The sequence below is a fragment of the Eptatretus burgeri genome, chromosome 10, assembly GCF_056783735.1.
Source record: "Eptatretus burgeri isolate ZD-2024b chromosome 10, Ebu_testis_v1, whole genome shotgun sequence".
Taxonomy (NCBI): Eukaryota; Metazoa; Chordata; class Myxini; order Myxiniformes; family Myxinidae; genus Eptatretus; species Eptatretus burgeri.
The window spans coordinates 11,885,138-11,912,426 of record NC_140970.1 but is presented as its reverse complement, the minus strand read 5'-3'; the positions used below and the strand labels follow the sequence as shown (position 1 = coordinate 11,912,426).

The 27,289-nt window shown below is 41.7% G+C and overlaps 1 protein-coding gene across 5 annotated transcripts in view; it reads left to right on the top strand.

Moving 5' to 3' along the window:
* Positions 1 to 26,986, top strand: part of LOC147017951 (glutamate receptor ionotropic, delta-2-like) — an 878,371-nt gene extending 851,385 nt beyond the window's left edge. For 2 of the 5 annotated variants that reach the window (XM_085897091.1, XM_085897088.1), the window contains exons 14-16: positions 2,987 to 3,150; positions 12,998 to 13,241; positions 26,278 to 26,985. In XM_085897091.1, the coding sequence (XP_085753217.1) occupies positions 2,987 to 3,150; positions 12,998 to 13,241; positions 26,278 to 26,748 (879 nt within the window). In that variant the 3' untranslated portion in view covers positions 26,749 to 26,985. Of the gene's footprint in view, positions 1 to 2,986; positions 3,151 to 12,997; positions 13,242 to 26,277 lie in introns of all 5 variants that reach the window. The other 3 variants (XM_085897090.1, XM_085897092.1, XM_085897093.1) reach the window with 3 other exon arrangements.
* Positions 26,987 to 27,289: the final 303 nt, after the last annotated feature.

The following is a 27,289-nucleotide window of genomic DNA, read 5'->3' as shown; positions in this document are numbered from 1 at the left end:
AATTAATTAGTTGGGAGGTCGCCGTGGAAATCGCCAAGAATTGTGGAAGTTAAATTGTGAAATTTCTCATAAATAATATAATGACTTCAAAGATGATTTATTGTCTTTATTGTGAAAATAAAATACTAAAAATCTATCTTATGTGTTCAGTAAAATAATACTTATATGAAAGGTGATAAGTATGTTCTGCAGATCTAAAAAGCAGGAATTTGTCTCCAAAGATAAACATAAAACTAGTGGTGATACACAAAAAATTTTTATTAGGAAGAAACTTTACAACAACTGGGATTCCATGGGAATTGCACCTTCTGAAAGATTCTTTCTGTGGGCCAGGAACAAACTTGGATAAAATAATTAGACCAAGCTGACGATCTCAAGCTGTGGAACACACTTCCACAAATGAGGTTGATGAAGTTTGGATGAAACATGACTGATTTATAGAAATAGCATGACACTGGATGAAAAACATGAAGCAGATAGTGAAATGTTAGGTGGATAGGTTCAGAGTAAAAAAGTTGATTGGTGCTCAATTAAAATTAGGGCTTAGTAATCCGACCTCAAGTACAAGTTTAAAACATATTAAGCTCTGATGATGTCATGAAAACTGAGGAGCAAACACAGCATCAGCCATAGGACTAGCTGATGAATTACAGACACCAATAATCACAAAGTTTAAAAGAAGGAAAGTATTTTCCAAAACGGTTGATTACATATGGTTTGCTGACTTAATTGAACTCAATGATAATGGATACAAATATGCTTCAACCATTAATGATTTAAGACATGCTTAGGTAGTTCCTTTGAAAAATAAAAAGGTACTACTCTCACGTTAACCTTCAAACAGATATTTAACAAAAGAAAAAGGGAGCCAAATAAATTCTGGACTGATTAAGGAACTGAATTCTACAATTATGAATTTCAAGGATTTCCTGAAGAATAATGGTATTATATTATACAGCGCTTTTAATGAAGGAAAGGAAGTTGTCATTGAGCGTTTCAATCATACTTTGAAAATGAAGGTGTACCATACAAAAAGTTACAGAACATCAGAAATGGGTCTCTTCAATTCAAAATATTGTAAATGATGATAATTACACAGTCCATTCCTCAACAAAATCGAAACTACCAGAAACATTTACAAAATTAGAAAACACAAAGGCGATTAACTTGAGAAAATCAAAATTTAAGGTTGGTGATTTATGAGAATCTACAAGTGGAAATCTCATAATGCCAAAGGTTATACCCGAAGATTGACTGGTGAGCTTTTTTTTAATAATCGTTGAAGTACTGGACACATTTCCATGGACTTATAAATTGTATGATATGAATGGAGAATAAATCCTAGGTTGATTTTATGCTCAGGAATTACAGAAAACAAAGTTGGTAAAAGAATAAAATATACATATATATATATATATATATATATATATATATATATATATATATATATATATATATATATATATATATATATATATATTGTTGTGGATCTGGGATGGCGGGATTCTCACCCGACTCTTGGCGCCACCATCACCGCCGCCATCTCTGGGGTTTTTAACGCCGGCCGGCTCGGCACAGGCCTCGGGTCACGCGTCTTCAATCGCGATACCAACGTAATCCTTGTACCTTACCAGTTTGGGAAATAGAACCCCGGTTACAGACTGGTTTTGTCAGATGCCGAGCGTTTTCTGCCAGTCTGTAACCATTTTGGTTTTATATGCCAATCGAACGGATCGTTCCTCGATGCGACACAAATTAATCCATAGCGGCAACTTCATACGAACAAACCAGATTTATTGGGGAACATCGAGGAACACGACACAAGCAAAACATTCACGACAATGCTTTTATAAACAATCTTTAACCCGTTCTTAACTAGGGAACCACAGACTAACTAGGGAACCACAGGTTTCGAGGGGGTCGCTACTGATATGACTACGGTCGCTACGACTCCACACACACACACACACACACACACACACACACACACACACACACACACACACACACACACACACACACACACACACACACACACACACACCGACAAGTGTGCATACCTCAAGATGAACCTGACATCCTATTATTTTTTCTTGCAATATGTATGTACTATTTTTCTCCTTATGATATATATATATATATATATATATATATATATATATATATATATATATATATATATATATATATATATTAAACACTATCTATATGTTGAGATAACAAAAATAGAGTTGGCATGTCTTGGAATACATTCACTCCCTCATCCATGGATATTTTTGCCATGAGGTCCATCAAGTGTACATAGTGTTTGCCAACCTATTGTTATTTGTCCAAGCTTTATCTTTTTAACTGCTGAACATTAATCAAGGAAGCAGTATGTGCCATTATTAAAGTATTTGGTTGACTCGACCTTGGTCAGCTTCAAACCACCGACCTCCCAGACTCAGAACGGATGCTCTAATCATTATGTCACCAGGGGCAAGTTTAGATATAAACCTGAATTGATGCGGGCTGAACCCATCTTTAGCTGTTAAAATGACACACATGTGAAACTGTCTCATTTGACACTATATATAGACCAAATCATCATGAATTATTAGTGACTTAAGGTGATATAAGAACTCACTTCATCGCTCACTATGGGTTATTTCATCTCGGTTTGATTCCTATCATAAACTGTAATTCCATTGGAGTGCCAGCAATGAGGTGAGTGCACGTTGAAGCATTGTCTTTCACACGGAGATTGTACAATTGGCTGTTTTGCGTTTCAAGTGTGAAAAATATATTATCTCAAGGTATTTTCCAAATTGAAAATGGGGCCATTGTGTCCCGGTATCCTGGATACACTCCTGCTTGGAGTTAGCTGGGTGATGAGCACCAACCACAGTAGGGAGGGGTGTGGAGGAGTGATGGGATGTTTATATAGCACAGTCCTTATAGTCATTCATGTTGTGATAATAATTGTTTGATCATGTGTGTTCAACAGGTTAAACGGGGTGGTTACATCTTCCTGTGGGATACGGCAGTGCTGGAACATGAGGCATTGAACGATGGCGACTGCGCTTTGAGTGTGCGCAATGTGGCATACGACAAGGGTTACAGCCTTGCGTTACAGCAGGGCAGCCCTTACAGAGATATCTTCTCACAAAGGTCAGCACACCACAACCCTGACACTACTTGATTCCCAGTTCCTCACAAAGAAAATATCATTAACCATAACCCAGTAGCAAACATGTTTCTCGAATCGCCCATCACCGTCCCAATTACCAAATATCTGTCACACATCGATGATCACCTGGCAGAAAGAACGTATGAATAAATAGATGTCCATTTATAGACATGCTGGAGCTCATGCGTGTTCTTAAAAATACAAAAAATAAACCAATTGCAGAGCCAGCTGATGGGTACAGTGGAATATTGCAAACCTTTCAAGAGGGTATTTGTGTCGTGCAAGCCTGAGCCTTACGACGAGTCGGCAATCTCATTGTATTTCCGTGTTTCATTTCCCCCTTGTGCATCGTTTGATGTAAAAAAAAAAATAGTAATAATAGTAAAACGTGAGTGTGTATCGAATCGTAGGCAGAATTGTGGCATAAATTTTTTTTTGTCAGTCATGTGGAGAATATCTGAACAGGGAAGTCCTCACCACGGAAAGTAACAAATGGCAAGTAAATGAAGCGGAAAAGGTTAAACTGAGGCAAAAGCCCAGTTTGCATGGCCGAATAGCATATGACTCTTTAGGGGAAAGAACTGGGTGTCAAGGCCAGATGGTAAGAAAAATTATCGTCATTCACCCACTGATCATTTCTTCATGGCTATTTTTGGTGTGCTTAATGGACGGACATGAAGCCCACTTTTTGGTTGAAGATTTACTGATAATAATTCTTGGGGAGTGAATGTGTCAAATCAAAAGGATGGATTACACTACACGTTTGTCCTTTTCGAAAAGGTTTTTTTTATCATTTCAAAACATGTGATCCGAAAAATTCAACACATTATTGGAAAGTGTGTTTTGTTCACGAAATGGCATTCGGCACCTCTGCCACCGAAAGTGGGCGGAGGTTATGTTTTCACATCTGTCGTCTGTCTGTTTGTGTGCAAGATATCTCAAAACTTTGTGGACGGATTCAGACGACCTTTTGTGGACAGGTTGGGTTTGTGACAATGACGAACTGATTAGATTTTGGTGAAGATCCGGATCCGGATCCGACTGCTAGAATTTTTAAAGTGATTCTTCAACATTGAGAGATCGGGCTAAAAATGATATAGAGCATGGTATTTCAAAAAGTTGTGGATGGATTCAGATGAAAATTGGTGGACATTTTGGGTGTGTGACACGGACGAAATGATTCAATTGTAATGGAAATCCAGATCCGAGAATTTTTTAATTTTTAATCGTTAAGTGATTCTTCACCATTGAGAGATGGGTCCAAACGATATATCCTTAGTATAGATCCTTTGTATGGAGTTAACAATATCTCAAAAAGTTGTCAAAAAAAAAAGTTATGACATCTCAAAAAGTTGTGGACGAGTGATGACAATACGAGGTGGATGAGTCAGTTAGGTGACAAGAACAAGCTTATTCGATTTTGGTTCAGGTCCGGATGCAGGTCTGCCCTATCAGTGGGATACAAATCATAAACTGTTCGACTTGACGGAGGTTTGCGCTCTATCACGTGCCATTCTAGTTTGCATATGTGGTGCCAAGGTAATGATGTGTGAACGAACATGTGCAGCTCACAGGTCCAATGCGTCACCATCGTGTGAGTGTTAACAAAATTTTTCGATGGTTTTGAAATCTTCCTGAACTGATTGCAGGATTTTGGAAATTTTAAAGTACAGTTTGGCCTATTTGGCCCTGTAGTTCACTCGACCATGGCCAATTTTTTTTTTAATCAATCTTGTGTGGTCCAAAAAGGAAGTGAATCATAAATTATGCTCCATGTTCGATCAATTGTGAAAAGGCTACTTTTTTTACCTTCTGACTCACTGTGAAATCGTTAAAATGTGAGTTGTAGGATTGGCTTGAACAAACTGACCGATGACCATGCCAGAAGGAATAATTCTGCGGTTTTGTGACTATCCGACCACCATCGGTTTGATAGAAAATATTTTAAATGTTAACGGTGACAGACGAATCCAGGGTGTTTGAGGTTTTACAGAAAAAAAGTTTAGGATGGGAGCTCGCATCTCTGGACAATGTCACTAAGAGCCTTGAAGAATGACACTGAGAAATACTGGTTTCGTTTTTCTGTTTGCAAGAACAAGGATTCATCATGCTTTAACAGCTAACATGGTAAACAATTTCTCGATACAAAGGATCACTCAACAATATGCTCACGTGAGACTGAATTATTTTAAACCAAAAAATATTCTGATGGAGATCATGAGATTTGCCGTTAAATATTCCTCACTCGCCGAAACCCCGTCACAGACGGATTCCGAAGGTTGACTATTGCCACTATGTGCGATGCACTCTTACAGGTACGAAGTTTCTTTCAGTCCAGGTCACAGTACCGAGAAAAACGTGAAGCGGCCGCTCAGAGGAGCTTCCTTCCAAAATTGGTCCTTCAGTATTAATATATAGATTCTTCATGTCCTTATGCTTGATACATTTTCAATTCCATACTGCATGTACATGCATAATTATCAATGGGACTCAATTAAAAGAGTCCTTGAAGCAAACACATGAGGAGCATTTTGATATAAAACATGAAATGGATCATGTTTGCTTATTTTCAATTGATTTTTATTGCATGGCCCATCGAACCAAGCGATGGTTGACAAGGTGATTCTGAATATGTTCCAAATACTTTGGGGATACACATGGTGATATGGACTCTCCAAAGCAGCCATATAGTTTTTTAACATCTTGAAATGTAATTTTCTAAATTTTGATGATTTCCATCCCTCCCAGTAATTTGGCTGTGTGTGTGTGTGTGTGTGTGTGTGTGTGTGTGTGTGTGTGTGTGTGTGTGTGTGCGTGCGTGCGTGCGTGCGTGCGTGCGTGCGTGCGTCTGCGTGCGTGCGTGCGTGCGTGTGCGCGCACATACATATCTGGTCCGATGTAACATACTCTGTGTTACAGAGCGTTTATTCTGCCGAAGCAGTTTCTTTGCCTGGGGTCATGCTGAGCTATGTGCCATCACTCTCCCAACAGTAGTTTGGGCAGGAATTTTGAATTTGGCCATGGTGCCAGCGATAGCTCACCTCCTCTTCACAAAGGACACCGTGGAATCTTTAATGTCCAGCGAATTCCAGTGGACATTGAAATGCCCCATTTTAACGTCCATCCGAGGGATAACACACACCTTGGTGAAACACCAGGATGACAGTTTGTAACGAGTCCAAGATTCTAGACAGCTTAGAGGCAAGTGTGTGTACCTCGAGGCCGTCCTGTCAGGTATGTGTGTATATATATACATGATGTTTCAAAATGAGTGATGCAACTTTAAATGTTTATTTACAAAGAAACAGAAACCTCAGGAATGTGAACCAAACATTTCTCAAAAGCTTATGACATGGTATTTTCTATCACTGATTGCAATTGCAGTAAGTCACTGCTATAGTTCGTGAGAGCCCAATGTCTGAATTGGCATTTACACAAAATCCTTGCAATTGACGTTCTCAATGTGTGCCCCTCCACGGTTCAGACAGGCATTGATCCTGACTCCAAAGTGCTGTTCAACTTTCCTGTAGGTCTCATGTGGCACGGCCTGGAGGTAGTCTGAAACCTTCTGCTTCAGATCATCCAGTGTGGCAGGGCAATTGGCATATAATAGGCAGAGCCCTTGACAGCCCCCAAGAACCAGTAGTCCAGAGGGTTCCAGTCTGGACTATGGGGTGTCCAGTAATGAACGGTACCCAGAGCAATGAGGCAGTTTCTGAAGAGCTGCCACAGGAAAGTGATGATGTCACAAGCTGTATGTGGGGGTGCACCATCCTGCTTAAAGCAGGTCATGCTGAGCTGGTTTGAGGTGACCTTTTGGGCTAGATCATCATGAAACTTCTGGAGCACGGCCTGGGAGCACTCACCGTTGATCGTCACTGTCTTGCTGTTGTCATTTTCAAACCAGTAAGGCCCGAGCATTCCCCATCTGGCATTGAAGGTGCAGAAGCGTGTGAACTTAGGCCCTTTCAGAGACTGCTCACTAATCTCCTCAGGTGATTCTTCACCTCAGAAAATGTTGTTGTGGTTGTTGATGGCACCTCTCAAGTGGAAATGGGCTTCATCACTGAACCAGATCAGGTTGAACCAGTTTGGGTGCCACTCCATCCTGTCACTGAGTCAATTGCACATATCAAGTGTCCTTCTCATGTCATCTTGACAGTTTATGCCTCATAGAGATGATGTTATGGAAAAGCTTCAGTTCTTGAGTGAGGATACGCCAGACTGATGTTGGTTTGATGCCTAGCTCCCAGGAGCGCTGGCATGGGACTTGTTGGGATTGTCCACTGCAGAATCATGCACGGCGTCGATGTTGGCTTGGCTCTCGATTACTGATGCTGGCCTGCCACTGTTGCCCTTGCTCTGGTTGTGCACGATACCCTTGTGCTCAAAATGTTTCACAATACATTGAATGGCACAATTTGTGGGTCCATCACATGTTCTGATGTTGTATTCCTGGCAGAAACTCCAGTGGGTGTCTGCATATGATTTCTTCTAATACCACAGATCCTCCACTTTTGTCTTCTGCTTCACTGTCAATGGCATAGTTGAGCTATGGAGCGAGAAATTCCAGGGAACAAATAACACAAAAACAACACCATACCCTGATAAGGAAAACGGTACAGGTCAAAAAAACAAAGAAATGGCAGGAAGTCAAAGTTGTATCAATCTTTTTGAAACATCCCACTTACATATATATATATATATATATATATATATATATATATATATATATATATATATATATATATATATATATATATATATATATATTAGCAAATACCACCAGTCACTTTGGTGATGGGAATACTAAGAGAGAGGGGAGAGAGGGAGGGGGGGGGGGGGAGGGGGGTGGGGGAGTATTCACTTCACCTGCCAGTGGTCACAATGTCTTCGATCAGTGTGTATATACACACACACACACACACACACACACACACACACACACACACACACACACACACACACACACACACACACACACACACACACACACACACACACATACATACATACATACATACATACATATATATATATATATATATATATATATATATATATATATATATATATATATATATATATATATATATACACTACCGGTCAAAAGATTGAGAACACCCCCATTTTTCCAGTTTTTACTGAAATTTAAGCAGTTCAAGTCCAGGGAATAACTGAAATGGAACAAGGCCAAGTGCTAAACTGCTAGACGTTTCGAAAAAAAAAAGGTTAGTTCACCAAAAACGGAAAAAATAATGTATATTTCAGAGTTGCTAAAAAGGCCCTTTTCAGGGAACAAGTAATGGGTGAGCAACTGCAGCTGTTCTGCAGCAATGGAAGTAAATTAAGCCTTGGAAGTTGATGCAAACAATTCCAACAGGTGTCCCCACTTTTGTTGATTAGTTACAATCCCTCTGTCTGGATAAAAGCAGTGTTGTAACAGACTGTGCTGCTACACCCTCTGAAGCATTATTTGGACAATATTGCACTGCAGGAAGTAGTATATTGCTATCATAATGGCGAGAAAAAGACAATTAACAAGGGAAGACAGACAAACCATTATAACCCTTAAAAGTGTTGGTCTTTCCTTTCGAGAAATTTTTTTTTTTTTTTTTTTTTTGTATACCTTGGTCGAGGCTCGAATGAGAGCTAACACACAACTCACAGCAAGGAGGCATGAGACAAGAGGGGTGGGAGTGGAAGGGACAAAACATTGGGGAACAGACACAGGTGAACTGTGGAAGGGAGAGGGATGGGGATGGGACGGGGAACATGGCGAGGAGAAGATGGACATTACAGGGACTTTCAGGAAGGAAAGCAGGAGAATTGAAGGAAGTGGGCTTGGGTGGATTATCGGGGGTAGAAAAGATCGAGGATTTGGATGGGGGAAGATAAGAGGTGGTGGTGAACAGCTGTTTTGAAAGCCTGGAGGGAAGAATGGGAAAGAATAGAGTGAGGAAGTTTATTCCAAAGGCGGGAAAAAAGAGGAATGAAAGAGTGAAGATGAGCAGTGATTCGTGATTTTGGTAGTTTTACCAGAAGGGGGTTGTTGGCGGACCTTGAGCGCCCTGTGGAAATGTGGTTGGGACAAATCGCAGAGAGAGCAGGGGGCAAGGCTGGAGAGGAGTCGGTAGAAGACAGAAAGACCACCGACCAACCTGCGGTGATTGAGTGAGAGGCCCAAAGACTCAGCTTCATTGCGGGAGATGCCAATGATCTTAAAAGCCCTGGTTTCGACAGCGTGAAGTCGAGAAAGGTGGGAGGCAGGAGCACCAGCCCAGAGGGGAGAGCAGTACTCCATCAGGCTACGGACAAAAGCTTTGTAAGTAGTCAGGAGCTCAAGAGGGCCGAGGAAGGACTTTGCACGACGGAGGATTCCCAGTCGGCGACTGGCTTTTGAGGCAAGGTTGGAAATGTGACTTTCCCAGGAAAGGTCATGGCAGATAGTGAGACCCAGAAGCTTGAAAGAAAAGACTTCTTCCAGAGGATTGTTGAGAAAGTGGATGGGGGGTTTTGTAAACGGTCCTTTCGAAGAGACATAGTGAGAGTGTGAGATTTGTGTGGATTGAAAGACATGTTCCACGTGTTGGACCAGTTTGTGATTTTATCCAGATCTGCAGTGAGCGAAGAAGCTGCTGCTTGCCGGTCTGAGGGATGACAGATGGTACGGCAGAGGGTGGAGTCATCGGCAAAGAGAAATAGAGGATTTTCCAGAGAGTCCGAGAGATCATTGATGAAAACCAGAAAAAGAACAGGGCCCAGAACGCTACCTTGAGTAACTCCAGCCTGCACAGGAAGAGGGGATGAAAGAACTCCATTTAGGGCCACACGTTGACTGCGACAGGAGAGGAAGTCTGCGAGCCATGAGTGGAGATGGCCTTGAATACCATGGGAAGAGAGTTTGGTGAGTAGGGCAGGGTGCCAGACTGTGTCAAAAGCACGTGATATGTCCAGGGATACGGCTCGGATTTCCTGTCTGGCATTGAGGACCTCCATCCATTGATGGGAGAGCAGTAGCAGCATATCCAGGGTAGAGTGACCTGGTCTGAAACCAAATTGATGACTGGAAATCAAGCCATTGGAGAAGAGGAAGGATTTCATGTCTGAAGCAATGATGGATTCCATAACCTTGCTGATGATTGGGAGAAGGCTGATTGGTCTGTAGTTACAGGGATCTGTTTTTGCACCTTTTTTATGCAGGGCAGTGATGTTAGCAGATTTCCAAGCAGATGGCAGATGACCTTGGGAAAATGAGAGGGTGAATAGAACAGAGAGAGGGTGAGCAAGAGCAGAAGAGCAGGCTTTGAGGACACGTGGGCTGATGCCGTCTGGACCGGTTGCAGAATCTGACTCGAGGTTTGAAAGCAAGCTCTCCACCTTGTCAGGAGAAAAGGATACAGAGTCCAGGGACAGTTGGGTGCGACTGGGTAAAGTGGGTAGAGATAGTGATGGGTTTGGGACACAAGATTTAGCTGCAAACACCGAGTTTAGACATTCAGCTTTATCACGTGTGGAATCACGTGATAGTAAGCCAAATTGCAAAGTAAGCCAAGGTGTCAGTGAGTACAGTTTCCTCCACCATCAAAAAGCACTTGGAAAGTGGAGGAAACTCTGACAGGAAGAGGTCTGGTAGACCCAAAGCCACAACACAATCAGAAGACAAGTTTCTCAGTCAACAGCTTGCATGATAGGCGGCTCACAGGGCAGCAGCTTCAAGCACAGCTTAACACTGGTCGAAGAAAGGAAGTCTCAGTTTCAACTGTGAAAAGAAGACTTCGAGCTGCAGGTTTGACAGGTCGAGTGGCAATAAGAAAGCCATTGCTAAGATGGCAAAATAAGAAAAAGAGGCTTTCCTAGGCCTTGAAGCACTGCCATTGGCCTACTGAAAACTGGAAGAAGGTCTCATGGACCGATGAATCAAAATTTGAAATCTTCGGTTCATCACACAGGGTTTTTGTACACCGTCGAGGAGGTGAAAGGATGTTTCTTCAGTGTGTGACACCAACTGTCAAACATGGAGGAGGAAGTGAAATGATCTGGGGCTCTTTTGCTGGATCCAGTCGGTGACTTGCACAGAGTGAATGGCACCCTGAACCAAAAGGGCTACCACAGCAATTTGCAGCGCCATGCAATACCCTCTGCTCTACGCCGAGTTGGTCACGGGTTCATCCTACAGCAAGATAACGACCCAAAACATACCTTCAGGCTATGTCAGAACTACCTTAGAAGAAAAGAACAAGACGGTGGGCTTCAAATCATGGAATGGCCAGCACAGTCTCCAGACTTAAACCCAATCAAGCTGGTTTGGGATGAACTGGACAGAAGGGTGAAAGCAAAGCAACCTACAAGTGCAGCACATTTGTGGGAACTTCTGCAAGTGTTGGGAAGAACTTTCCGAACAATATTTAATTTCCATTGCCGAAAGAATGCCACGAGTACGTTCGGCTGTTATAAATGCAAAAGGTGGCTACTTTGATGAGTCAAAAATTTAGATTGAATTTTGCTCAACAAAACGATTCCATGATTTATTTTTTATCTGCAATTATTTTTTTGTTCTATGCTTTAATTTCAGAGTACATTGAACATTAAACTGCTTAAATTTCAGTAAAAACTGGAATAATGGGGGTGTTCTAAAACTTTTGACTGATAGTGTATATTTCCACGTATACGTCTACAGTATGTATGTATATATATATATATATATATATATATATATATATATATATATATATATATATATATATATATATATATATATATATATATATATATATATATATATATAATTGAACCCAATAACTTGACGAGGCAGCAGGGCACAAATTGAGTTCCATCACTGTGCTTTCTGCACAACCTGCCAACAACAAGTGTCGGCTGCCACACGAGCACATTTTCTCTGCCCTGCTGATCACCAGTCATATGCCTATTTTCCCTTCCTTTCATCAGACTCACCTTTCCTCCCAACCTTCTTTCCATTCCTTCCCCACTCCTCCGACTCTCCACTGCAGTTCTCTCATGTATCTCTCCCATCATCGTCATTTGTTTTCCTTTCTCTTAATTTCAAATCCTATCAACCTCTCCCACTCCCACCTCCTTTTCTTTAAAGAGATGATTATTAATCGTAAAATTCCTTCAACTCAATCGATTATGTCAATTCCAAAATTCAATCTCAAGAAAGCACCCAAAGATAAGATACTCTCGATTTTTGTGGGTTTTCCATGGTCATAGATTCCTTGGGATCTCATGTACATATTCTCAGTGGGTTCACATTCACCCATTCTTTAGAACTTCATCGGAAATCTGGATTTGTCTGCTTAACTCCCATAAATTGTTTAATGGTGAAGAAAACTGTGCAAACAAATGAATAATACTGGGTTAATTATGAGAGGAAGAAAGTGCCAAAATGGTGTGCAGGCAATTGGTCATTCATTGACTTCATCCCACTGTCCTAGGACGTGGATATCATTATGATAAACATTGGCCACTGAAAAGCAGACAAAGACAAACTTTTTCAAGGAAGTAGTTATTGAGTTGAGATCCCAAAGGTTTCCACTTAAGGTCTCCACTTTATGCTTTCCTTGAAGCAAGTTCATATCTATTGCTAATCAAATCCCACTCAGCATCAGATATCGAAGAGCATTAAGTATATTTTGCCAAAGATTATTATGGGCTCTGTCGCTTATCAAAAAATGAACGAAATTAAACGGATAGACGAGCTCTTCATCAGTGATGAGAATAAGGCTAATAATATTAGTGAGAGTTTGATTGACTGGTGTGATACAGGACAAGTGCTGTGAAAGAATGAATATGTGGCCTGTGTGTCAGGCTCCTGGAGCTGCAGGAAAGTGGTGAACTCGAGGCACTGCGGCAGAAGTGGTGGCCACGTCAAACTGGAAAGTGTGACCCATATGGGTCTCCAATGAGTCCTGCACGTCCTCAAGGCTTAGATCTGCCAGGCCTAGCAGGTGCCTTTGCTCTCCTTGCAGCTGGTCTGCTCCTAGCTTGCTTGCTTGGGGCCTGTGAGCTCTGCTGGAGCAGCCGACCACATCACCTCTGCCCTCCTAAAGTGGTGAGAGGAAGGGAGGGGATGAGGGAATGAAGTACGAAGTAAATTTGTGATTTTAGGAAGAGGGAGAAAAGTTATGACATTTTCAGTTCATTTTTGACATGACATTCCAGGGAAATGTTACAGGGTATAAGAGAAGGGTACAGTAGGGTACAAAAGTCTTAAGTTCACTTTAATCAATGCCAAACTTTCTCATACCACAATTTCAAACTGCAATATTTCATAACACTGCAGATATTTAATCATATTGGTTCACAAAAAAATGTTCACGAAAAATATAAGTGACCACTATATTCGTTATTGTTGTGTGTCTGTCTGTTTGTGTATCTGTCTGTCCGGAGCATAGCTCCGTGGGTTTTGATCCGATCCTGATGAAATTTTGGTGGGAGGTTTATATCATGATCTAGTTGTGTTTTCCTGAAAATGGGTGTGGTGCGCCCATTATGGGCGGAGCCACGCCCAAAAAACACGTGTTTTTAGGGGGTAGCCGATTTCAATTTGCATCCTCTCCGAGGGGTTTTGTCGAATCTGACAGGGGTTTCGGTATTTGGTTAGCCCAATGGCACCTGCATAGCCCCACGGAGCTCGATTTTTCATTTTCGTCCCAAGGTCAAGGTCACAAGGTCACAAACTTAGAAAATTGCGAATTGTGTTTTTAGGGGGTAGCCAATTTCAATTTGCATCTTCTCCGAGGGGGTTTGTCGAATCTGGCAGGGGTTTTCGGTATTTGGTTCGCCCAATAGCACCTGCATAGCCCCACGGAGCTCGATTTTTCACTTTCGTCACAAGGTCACGAACTTAGAAAATTGCGATTTTGACATAAAAATCCATCTTCTCCGAGGGGGTTGTTGAATCTGGCAGGGGTTTTCGGTATTTGGTTAGCCTAATGGCACCTGCATAGCCCCACGGAGCTCGATTTTTCATTTTAATCCCAAGGTCAAGGTCACAAGGTCATGAACTTAGAAAATTTCGAATTTTAACATAAAAATCAGACGACCGCCCAAACTTTGAGAGCTGGAATGACTATATTTTTATGCATAATCTTGAGGTAATTCCCCACCTAAAGTCTTGAAGCCATTTTGCTCTATCTCGAACACCTTGCCCGTGGCGCCCCCTTCAAGTTTGTTTTTACGCTGATTTCATCAAAGTATGGATAATCCGAGGAGTGCGAAATGCCATACAGCCTACATGACGTTATATTGTTCCTGGAATGTTCCAGAGGAAGTTTTGCACCAAAGGTCATAATCCTTGACCTTTGACCTTTAAAGTTCACAAAGGTCAAATTTTCAAACTTGTGGGAATCGAACCGGGTTTTCGACCTTCCTCGACGAACTAACTCCAATAAGCTATAGCACGTATCCTGTTTCCTTATTTTAATGTCCACAACATTGTTATGTGACCTTTAAAGGTTATGCAAAGGTCAAATTTTGAAAGTGGTTGAACGAAACCGGGTTTTCGACATTTTGCAGCGAATAACCTGTCACTCGTACCACATCGTGTTGATCATTTTTATAACTTGGTCAAACATTATCACATTGTCTCATCCTTGACTTCTGAAACAATCTACATCGTCAAATGCCGCTCGTGAACCATCGTTGTCTTCAGACTTGTTCTTTTATTTATTTTAGATATTGGCAAATACCACCCGTTGCTTCACTGATGGGAATACGAAGTGAGGGGTAGAGAAAAAGAGGGGGGGAGAAGGGGGGATGGGAAAGAGGGTAGGAGAGAGAGAGGTGGAAGAGAGAAAGGGGGAGAGTGAGGAGGGGGGAAGAGAGAGGAGAGAGGAGCGAGGAGAGTTCGGGAAAGAGAGGGCAGCATGAGGGGAGGGGAAAAAAGCATGAGGGGAGGGATAGGGAAGGCAGTGTGAGGGGAGGGGAAGGCAGTACACCGGGGTGAAAGTGCTTTCAATCGTCGATTGCGAATGTGAACGTGTTGCTGTTGCAGACTTTGGTTTCTTTGAATCCACATTCACAACCGTCACGAAAAGTCACTCTCTCTGGTGTTTGGTTTTGAAATGTTTCAGCATATTGGACATATTACAGTGATGAGCAATGTCTATTGAACAAAGTGAGCATGCAACTTTCAGTCTTCTTTAACCTTCCCAAATAGTTCCAAATTGCACTTCTGGACCTTTTGAACGACATGTTGTCAAAACTTTATCAGCCGATAATCATCTACCCATCCATCAGCAAAGCAATCAGCATGCTTTACCAGCTAACTCTAAATGCCTTGCTATTCATTTAAAATGAACACGCCCTTTGGGGCGTATTTAGTTTGCAAGTGTTTTTAGTTTTGCTGCTATATTACAAATGGGATGCCCCAGGGGTGTGTTCCTGTTCAATAAATACATTACCAGGCCATGTATTCCCAAAACATGTCCAATAGGACGAAAAAATTCCCCGAAAAAACGCTTCTTTTCTATGAAGTGGGAATTACTCAGAATTACTCGACATAGATTCCGGTTCACCACTCGATCCCTTTCAATTCCATCGTTGGAATCGACTACAGCACATTTGAAATGATTCTGTCCAATACTAAGCACTCAAGAAAGCACTCCAATGAAACAGTTGATAAGAACGGCTGGCTGGGTCATACTAAACACCATCCGGAGATGTCTGGAGATGACCAGAGACGTCTGGAGTATCAAACAATGTGAAAATTGGATGAATAAACACTTTTGTAACAGTCGGAACTGCTGCTAAGGTTCATTTCACTTTTAAAAATTTGAAATTTGGTTCAGGTTAAGAGATTCTTGAGCTTATCACATATGCGGAAATGAAATAAAGCCGTGAACACTGGTGTCTCCACGTGTTTTTAAGCATTGCAATGTATCCAGAAATTCGTCAGTATGAAGGTGAGGCATTCAACGATATGAGTCAGTAAAGTGGTAAAAAAAAAACATTTGAGCACTTTATCACGAAGAAACTGTTGTTCCAAGTCAAGGCATTGTTGAGCAGGCCGAACAAAATGATGAACTAAGACCACAGCAAGCTGACAGCAGGCTGATGACAGAGGGCTGACCAAGGATGATGCCTTGATAAAGGATAATTCAATAATGCCATAATCTTCAAAAGGGATGTTTAAATTAACCAAAACACCCAATTTCCACTCTTTCACTTCTTTTGCGTTTTCTTAGTATGCATGTAAAGTTTCAAGCTGCTTGGTTTTATGGTTTTGGAGTTATGGAGGACACATGCACACACACACACACACACACACACACACACACACACACACACACACACACACACACACACACACACACACACACTGCCATTTATTATGATGGATTATTGACTGAAACTTTATCTTTACAGAATAAATGAAGGGTCAATACATTTGAGAGAGAGGTAAATTTATGTGAGCAGTCTGATTAAGTTCTGGAGTGAATGACAACACTCTTGGGAAAAAATACTTCAAATATAAACGATAAACTAAGTGAATCAATGCCAAATGGAGTTGAGACAGTTATTCAGGCAAAAGGGGGTCAAACTGGTTAATGAATGTGTGCAAAAACAGATGTGATTCTCCGATTGTAATAAGTTTTACGATATCCTTGACAGTTCATGGAATTCTGTCGAAAGTGCTTTTGAGCTCATATGATCACGATTCATTTTGCTGTCACATATAATTGATTAGATTTGCTGCTGGACTCAGACTTTTGTACGTGTGTGTGTGTGTGTGTGTATGTGTGTGTGTGTGTGTGTGTGTGTGTGTGTGTGTGTGTGTGTGTGTGTGTGTGTGTGTGTGTGTGTGTGTGTGTGTGTGTGTGTGTACGTCTTCTTCTTCTTTCGGTTGCTCCCGTTCGGGGTCGCCACAGCGGATCATCCGTATGATCCGCATAGTGATTTGGCACATGTTTTACACCGGATGCCCTTCCTGACGCAACCCTGTTAGCCTCTTACAACACAGGGATATGGTACACCTATTTTAATCGGGGTATACACCGGCCCAGTACACTGGTACTCATTTCGCCGACCTCGGAAGGATGACAGGCTGAGTCAACCCCCTGGTGTATTAATTCAGTGGCCCAACGGGGCTTGAACTCAGGACCTTTTGGATCCCAAGCCACTGCCCGAACCACTGCGCCAACACCAGGCGTGTGTGTGTGTGTGTGTGTGTGTGTGTGTGTGTGTGTGTGTGTGTGTGTGTGTGTGTGTGTATGTATGTGTGTATGTATGTATGTATGTATGTATATATGTATATATGTATATATGTATATATGTATATATGTATATATGTATATATGTATATATATATATATTTTTCTTCTTCTTCTTCCTCTTCTTCTTTGGAGCAAATCAAATAACAATGAGCAAAATTAAACACAAGAGAGAGGGGCAGAGATTGGTAAATGAGGACATTTTGATTGAGTTGTCCATTGCATTGACTGATCACTCAAATATGTGGTTTCATCATTCAGCTCTGTTACTATGGCAAATCCTCTTCCACAATTCTGGCAGTAGAAAACCATTCTGGCAGTAGAAACCCCCCACCCCCACCCCCATTCCCAAGCTCTCCCTCATAACAAATATATATATATATATATATATATATATATATATATATATATATATATATATATATATATATATATATATATATATATACATATATAATAAAGAGTGGCCCTTCATGACCTAGATTTACGTGTAACATACCGCTAGGTGTCACCCCCGAAATTAATAAAATTTGTGTTTCGTCTTGCTCTTTAAGCTGCATTTCCTCTTTGACCAAATTGGTGCTTCGCAAACTGTCCATAATATTGAGTTTGACTGAGTTTTGTCTGCATTTCTATATAGTGAGTCCCTATCATATATTTCAATGCAAAGTAGCAGAAAAACTCACACAGCATGTGCCCTCTTAAAAAAAATAACACGTACACCTCTGGTAGTTATATTCGTTAGTGTCAATTTTAGTTTTTATCTGCAATCAGCATTTGTGTTACAATATGGATTTCATCAACTTAAACATGTTAAGAGTATGTTTACCACTATTAGAAATGGGTAGGCGAGCTATCACCGAGATCCTGGCCAAATTCCAAAAACTTGCCTTAACTTCCTGAGTCGGAGTGGCTGCCTGACTGAAGTTGTAACCCAGTAACTGCTTCGCAGAACTAACACTCTGTCTCAGGCATTGCACAGAATAAGTGAGTGAGCTTGGGTTTGAATCTGAACCCAGCCAGAAATTGTCACTAGTGTTTTACATGCAGGGTGAGACATCAATGTGTACACCATCCATTGGAAGGATGTTAAGCCAGAGGACTCCTCTGTCAGTACTGATCAATGGTAAACATTGAGGATCCTGCTGTGTCTTTCACAAAGAGTGGGCAAGTCATTGTAGGTACCATGAAAAAAATGATATGTTTGTGCACTGGTCTACAGGAGGTACGGCATCAGCCACACAGTGGTGCTCCAAGCAATTATACAAACCAGCAGCCAGGTGCTGTCCAGAAATGAATGATTGATTGAACCATGAACAAAATTAATAAATAATTCTTACTGCCTGACCTTTAACATGTATCTGGACATAACGAACCGAACTGAACTGGCTTTTTACTTCCTCAGATGATGTTGCTAATTTATAGCGGGCTTGTACGCGCAAGAACTGAGGGGAGACACGAGAAACTTAGCTCTTGCAAAACCAATGGGTTTATTTCCCGTAACTCAAGCAAAAAGAACCAGTGGATGCTGCTGATCGCAAGGACACGGCAACAGGTTGGGAGGAGGGGAATGCAATGAATAAATAATTTTACACAATGAGAATAAAATTAATCTAAAGAAACTAAGGTGTCTCACTCCAGACTCAGTCACAGACATGAAAGGGACAAAGCCAGGGGACTCAGCTCTGGTGGTAGCAGGTGGAAGGTTGGATGCTGGGCAGCCACGAGCAGGTGATGAGGTGGGATGAGGAGGTGAATGGCAGGACCATGAACAGGCAGCAGGCAGATGAACAAGCACAAGGTGAAGATGGGCAAACAGGACGATGTCCTTCACTGGTTCATCCTCCTCAGGACTAACTCTCCTCTTTCCCTGTTCTCTGAGTTCAATCCTCTCAGATTCATTTTCCACAGAACTCCACAGTCCTCCCTCACACACCCAACTGCCAAATTTGGCTCCTGCCTCTTCTCCCCGGGAAAAGCCCCTTGAAGGAGTCCATACCTCCGCTCCTCTCTCTCTCTCTCTCTCTCTCTCTCCCTCTCTCTCTCTCTCTCTCTCTCTCTCTCTCTCTCTCTCTCTCTCTCTCTCTCTCTCTCTCTCTCTCTCTCTCTCTCTCTCTCTCTCTCTCTCTCTCTCTCTCTCTCTCTCTCTCTCTCTCTCTCTCTCTTGCAAAGTCTCCTGGTGCCCCCTGTAGAGGTTTACATAGGGGTTATATGCACAATTTGCTAAACCATAATCCCTAATAAAGTATTACCACGCACCACCCCTGTATAGGGCACATTCAAACAAGATGATCCTTACGCTGATGTGTCCCTACTTACTACAATTGAAATTGGCTAACTACTCGTACCGTGCTACCCTATTCGTTTCTATCTGTTCTATGGGAATGTCTAACCCCCACCCACAAACTCAACAATACTAGGAGACTAAGATATTTTGAGCCATCTTGGTCAGTCTGCTTTCACGTCTCAGAAGCCGCCATTTTGTTTTGGCCTGCTCAAATATGCCTTGACTTGGAACAGGCCACACAGACCTCTGGTGTACATTTAAAGATTGAACAATGCATCTTCTATCATTAAATGAAGGTACCGTTTTGAGGAAACAAAGGTACACTTTCATGACAACTCATGCAGAGGACACGAAGTAATGCATGTTTTGTTCGCAGCGATCATGGCAGCAGTCTATTATACACCGCCCAAAGAAGGTACGCTCTCATAATGCAGAGGATCAAAAATAGTGGTCTTTGATGAAAAAAAACTTTTGGTTTTCTTTCACCCGACTTTTCAAGGCTGAATAGTGTGCAAGTACAGGATTTATAAACAAACTGATGGACATGTAATTCATATATTATGTGAAGTGAATAAACATGAGAGGTGACGATAATTGGCTTGGGAGTGAAAATGCCTGCACACGGAATTAATTCGTTGGGAGGCTGGAGAAATTCCCAAGAGATTTTTTTTAGTTCTTCTTTTATAAGTTGTTATGTACACGTACGCTTTAAAGTTATGTTTGAAATGTATACGTCCATTCTCATGCACTCAACATCACCTCTGAGTTTATGTACATTTTAAAAACTAAAACAACGCATTGAAAACTGAATATGGTACGTTTTCATGACAACAAAAATAGTCATGATTAATATTTGAAATCTTTAGTATTAAAAAAAAAACTGTCCTCTTGTCAGCATTTTGTATGTACAGTACTGTGTGCTGTCGAGATGTCCAGGGGTGTGTTCAGTTACCAAGCAGCAAGCTTGCCAACCCAGCCATTCCTCATCAGTGGTTTTGAATGGATTGCTTGCTTGAGTGCTTAAATCACTTGGCAATCACTCCACAAGAAACTTGGTAACTGAACACCCCCAGATTCATAAAGGCACTGTCACACCTTGACGATTTAGCCAGAAATAGCAACGTATAAAAATGTATGTAAAACGTTGGCGTACGCTGAAATTTTGATGTTTTTACCTTCGCATTCTGCGAAAGGTTATGTTTTGGTCGGCGTGTATTTATTTATTTATTTGTAATCTTGTGATTCGTATAACTCAAAAAGTATTAAACCGAATTGCATGAAATTTGGTGGGATGATTGGTTATTAGCCAGGAAGCATTCGATTACATTTTGGGATCGTTCGGGTCAAAGGTCAAGGTCAAGGTCACGAAAAGGTCAAAATCGTCTTTTTACGATAACACGGTCAATTTTTATTCAATTTGCATGCAACTAACGCCAAAATGTTCAGAATTCAACGCCTCATCTTGTGATATGCAATATGACACAATGACGCCCATACTCCTGTTACCGGTTAAGGGTCAAAGGTCAGGGGGGTCACGACCTTGAAAAATATGCGGTTTTTGTCATAACGCGGTCAATTCTTGTCCGCTTTACATGAACCCAGCACCAAAATGTTCAGAATTTAATGCCCAATCTTGTGACACAATGACGTCACAACACATGTCACCGGTTGGGGTAAAATGTCGGGGGGGGGGGGTCACGCCCTTGAAAAATATGCGGTTTTCGGCATAACTCAGTCAATTCTTATTTGATTTGCATGAAACCAGCATCAAACGAGATTACACTCTCTTGTTGAAACGTTGTATTCACCGAGCTTGCGAGTGAGGACTCACCAAAACGACGTGAGTTGATTGTTGTTTAGTCCGTAGCCCCCGAAAGTCGGGGGGGGTCATGACATTATAGATATGTGGTTAGTGTCATAAGACCATTCATATGAAACCAGTTCCCCACACTCATACCAAGAACAAAAAAGTAGTGGCGGTGAAGGTATGCGCTCTATGAGTGCCCGTTCTCGTTTTTAAAAGTTTTGGTCGTATTCATAACGTGTTGGTCGTATGCATAACATATTAGTAACGGGCACAGAACGTTTCGTTGTCTTATAGATAACTTATACCAACGAATGCTTAGCCTGTTGGCGGCGTTCACAACCTCTGCCCAACGATAGTTTAATTTAGGCATAGCGTGCTGCACGTATCGCCGACGATCATGTGGCGTAGCCTGTTAAAAACCTGCCGCGCGCCGATTTAAATCATAACCGCCTGAGAATTGGAAGTGTCAACCACGCAGTCACACCTTGACGATTTAGCCAACGTATGCCGACCTATGAAAAATTTGTCTAAAACACTGGCACACGTCGAATACGTTATGGGTAAATTGTGGATACGTTAAGAGCACGCTGAAAAACGATGAAGTCCGCTGTCATATTTCGTGGTACGTCTAGTACGTCGTGAAATTTCAAGCATGCTAAAAATTTTACGACGTACTCGCCATATGGCTCACACGTTCCGCTACACTGGGAATAAGTTGTAGGCACGATATGCGATCGTTGACACACGTCGACACAAGTTCCTTGTAAGTTACTCATAAGTCGAAACACGTCGAGGTAATGTTTAGCATACCCGAAACTTATTTTCTCCGTCAAGGCACATTTTCTTTTTTTCTCCTTGGCTCCGTGAAGACATGTGACGAAATATCTGAAGTTGTTGTTGTTGTTTTTTTATTATTATTTTTTGTAGTCTATCACGAATTTTAAAATATATTCGGACATTTGCTTTTTTAGTTTCGACGTCGTCGTGACAATATCCTCAAACAGAAAATATTCACAGAGGAGGAACTAAGAATAAGACATGAGCAAACTGAAGAGGCAATCGGACGTGACGTAACGGCACGTGACGAAATATCGGAAGTTATTGTTGTTGTTTTTTTAAACGCTGCCAATACGCCATTATACGGTAGCTGTAAATTAGAAACACGTTCAGTAAGTTCTGTGGTCGTCAGGAAGACGTCAATCAAATACGTCTACATACGTCAATATGCGTTGGAGGTACGTTACACATAGGTTCAAAGCAGGTTACTCATAGGTTAGAAATAAGTTTTGGGTACGCTAAGCATTACCTCGACGTGTTTTGACTGATGAGTAACTTACAAGTAACGTGTGTCGACGTGTGTCAACGATCGCATAACGTGCCTCGACGTGTGTCAACGATCGTGTAACGTGCCTATAACACGTTACTCATAGGTTATAAATAAGTTTCGGGTACGCTAATCATTACCTCGATGTTTCTACTTATGAGTAACTTACAAGTGACGTGTGTCAACGATCGCATAACGTGCCTACAACTTATGGCCAGCGTAGCGGAACGTGTGAGTCATACGCTGGTTCAAGCATTCAAGCATGCTAAAATTTGAGGACAACCGCAAAGTACAACGATGAAAGCCAGCGTACTACGACATATGGCAGTGTTTTCAGCGTGCTCTTAATGTTATCAAAACTTACCCATAACGTATTCGACGTGTGCCGGCGTTTTAGACAAATTTTTCACAAGTCGGCATACGCTGGCTAAATCGTCAAGGTGTGACAGCCCCTTAACATGGCGACGAGGGCAAAAATTTATACTTTGACTTATTTCAGCCATATCTATGAATTCGTCCTTCAGGGGAGCAGATCTCGACATGACACGTGGCAAGTGAGAGGCGATGAAATGCGGGTTGGAAGGAATTCAAAGCCAGGTTTTATTTTATTATTTATTTTCCCAAACGTGGTTAATAATTCTTTATTCACCTTCAATGACACAAAATGCACCAAAATATTGAGATAGTCATTTATTGACAAGTAATGATAAAGAGGTTCCAAGTAATACAACTTCAAACTCTGTGATTGTGGTGACATGATATTAAATATGTAGTGATCCATGTAAGAATGCCCTTTCGCTTTTATGAGCACTAGTAGGGGATGGGGTCGGGAGTTCAGAGAGTTGTGGTTCTGAGGGAGTCTTGGCACCACATGGAAAATCATGCAACATTGTCTATCCTAAAGCTCCGCAAGGATTTTTAAAAAAATGTAAACACTGTGATAAAATGTGATGTAATCATGTGATGTCAAATCCTCAGTGCTGAAGAAGAAGGCAAAAAGAGAAAAGAGAAGAAAGGCAGAAAAAGGAATACAGAAAATGGAGCAAGACCAAGGTAGGGAGATAGAAGAAGAACAATGAAAAAAGATAACAAAGAAGAAAGGAAGAAGGAGAAGCAGAAAGAAGAAGGAAGATACAAGAATAACAGAGGCAGAAGGATAGGAAGATAAAGAGGGAAGATGCAATCTGCATAAATGGTTAACTGTGAAAGAATACAATCAGGCAGATTATTGATACATATAACAATAGCAATGTAGGACCTAACACAGAGTCCTGAGGAACAGCAGCACCAATAGTATGGGCAAGGGAAGACGGTCCGTCATGTACCAGAGCGATTTGGTGATTTGCAAGGAAATCAGAAATTGTAGAAAGCAATTTTCCAGAGATGCCATATGATTTTAGCATCTGGGTGTATTCTGTCTGTCTGTTTTGTGAGAATTGTCTACTCCTTATGAACTGTACATTTTTACCCTCACCGAAGAAGAGGGTATTGCATTTGGGTCTGTTTGTTTGTCTTTCTGTCTTTGTTTGTTTGTTTGTCTATCTGTCTGTCTTTGTTTGTTTGTCCGCATAGAACTTTTATGTTTTTCTCCGCAACCGCTTGTCGGATTGAGACACAATTTTCACCATTGGTGCGACGACTCATGTAGAATGTTTTAATGCTAAATATGATGTCATAGGTCATATTTCTCCACACCACGTGATCATATCATAGGTCACGTGGTGTGGCAGCCATGTTGGAAAACAGAAAACTTTGGACCTCTGTATCTCCGAAACCACACCAAGGAAAAAATTGAAACTTGGCACATGGCAAGTACTCCTCATGGGGAATGTGTGCTTTTTATGACATCATAGGTGCCTTCATTATGACGTCATAATCGCATATGTAGAATGCTGCATCTGATCAGTATGAAAATTTTTGAGGGTCATCTCGGGATAAAATGGTCCACAGAAATTTTTTTAATAATGTCATCGGTCACATGATTTGGCAGCCATGTTGGTTAAATTTTTTTTTTAAATTCAAAAATCTTCTCTGAAGTGGCTGAACAGATCGAGGTGAAACTTTACACGTATGACTGCCTATCCATGAGAAACAACGTTTACACAAATGGCATCATATGTTACATGGTTTGGCAGCCATATTGGATTTACCCTAAAACCCATAAAAAATCTTCTTCTTCAAAATGGCTGGACAAATTGAGGGTAAACTTCACACAAATATTCCCCAAACCTTGTGTAAACAGGTTTGTTAAGGAATAATTGATAGGTCACATGGTTTGGCAGTCATATTGAATTGAAGAAAAATATTAAATAACGTTTTCTCTGGAACTGCTTAATCAATCGACGTGAAACTTCCACTTATGATCTAGTAGTGATGCGGAATACATGTTTTAAATTTCAACTTGATCAGACGCAAGGTCTGGCAGGCAAATTATTTAATTTTTAGATACGGGTACTTTTTGTATTTTTTGATATATATTCTCTTTTTTTTAATTACGTAACACACCAGTATACAAACACCACACAAAACAAATCCGAGTGAGGGTCTGCAATCTCTGATTGGTCTCTTTCTTGTTTGTAAATGAAAATGAAAACTGCTCTGTTCTCCATATTTTCATTAAACTTGCTAGCAAACTTTCCATAATTACCATAGTTTTACTGTTATTCCTTTCCTTTTTAAGGCTTCAACCCTTGTATTATTATTGTTATATTGTACCAGTTTGAAAAAGTTACCTGAACTTCCTTGTTTCCAAAATATTAACAACTTTAGTTGTTGTTGCTGATATTGTTTAGGCCTTAGTCACATTTGCTCTACGGCGAGGATACGGCGGCCGTACGCCCTCTGAATTGACAGAAACGTGCGGTGGCCGCAGAGTTTCTGCGGTGGCCTCAGGGTGGCCCTACGCCGTTTGGCTATCTTTTACAGGCCGTAAGGGTCGCCGTGGAATTATAACGTGGAGTTATAACTTTTTTTCATTTCTACGTTCGCCGTAGCAATTCGACAAGCCGAAACAAAAGAACTGGGAATAAAAATAATAAAAATAAAATGAACCCACTCGTTACCGTCCGTCTGGCCGCACGTTCGCCTTAGGGCCCCCCTGCGGTCGCCTTGCGGGCACCTTGAGGCTACCTTGTGTCTGCCTTGAAAATTCTATGGCCGCCACAGGCCCCCCTTCAGGTCACCGTGCGCCATCAAATCAAAGACTGCACGGCAACCCCACGTTTTCGGTCTCCACAATTTCTAAATACGCCGTGCGGCTCCCCGAAAAATAAAAACATATGTGACTGCTACATTGTGTGACCGTGGAAATACTGCGGCCGCCGTATAATTGCTAGTGGCCGTAGATTTTGGAGACCCCACGGCCGCCGTGGCAAATGTGACTTAGGCCTTAGCTCTGTCAGATTCACTGCCATTTGCCAATGTTGCAAAATGACCACCACTTCCTTCATGCTACAGCAGGAAGACAAGGAGCTGGAGATGCAGCAAGTGCGACAGAGACTTGGGAGTGTTGAGAGGCTTCATGAGATGGCTGCTGCCTCTCGCAAGCCCCTTGCCCTGCTGCCTGGTGAATCTCCATGTGACCCAGATTCTCCTGCTGAGCATGGACGAGAATATCGTACACTTGGTTTTGCCATTGGCTCTTTTCTCATGGACGACAAAGCAACAGGGCGACCAATGGCAGTTGGAGGCCCTGGACCTTCAATGACTGGGTCTCAGCCTCCCTCACAACCTCCCCCACCTTTACCTGTGCCATTGTGTTCCCACTCAATCACAGAGCCACTATTGGGTCATGGGAAACAGCGGGCACCCAATGGAGGTCTCCAAAGGCAAAGCCCGTTGAAGGCCTTTGGACGTACCAGTTTCCACATGCCTGTGGACTATATTTCTGAGGGACTTTGTGAACCACTCCATGGCACATCTATCTGAAATATAAATATGTATATTATCTCTCTATCTCTATCTCTATCTCAATCTCTCTATCTCTCTGTCCCTCTCTCTTTCTCCTTTTTTCGCTCTTTCTCATTCTCTCTTTTTCTCTTTCTCAATCAATATCTCTTTCTCTCTGTCTCTCTCTCTGTCTCTCTGTCTCTCTCTCTCTGTCTCTCTCTCTCTGTCTCTCTCTCTCTCTCTCTGTCTCTCTCTCTCTCTGTCTCTCTCTCTCTCTCTGTCTCTCTCTCTCTCTCTGTCTCTCTCTCTCTCTCTGTCTCTCTCTCTCTGTCTCTCTCTCTCTCTGTCTCTCTCTCTCTCTCTGTCTCTCTCTCTCTCTCTCTCTCTCTCTGTCTCTCTCTCTCTCTCTGTCTCTCTCTCTCTGTCTCTCTCTCTCTCTCTCTCTCTCTCTCTCTCTCTCTGTCTCTCTCTCTCTGTCTCTCTCTCTCTGTCTCTCTCTCTCTCTCTCTCTCTCTCTCTCTCTCTCTCTCTCTCTCTCTCTCTCTCTCTCTCTCTCTCTCTCTCTCTCTCTCTCTCTCTC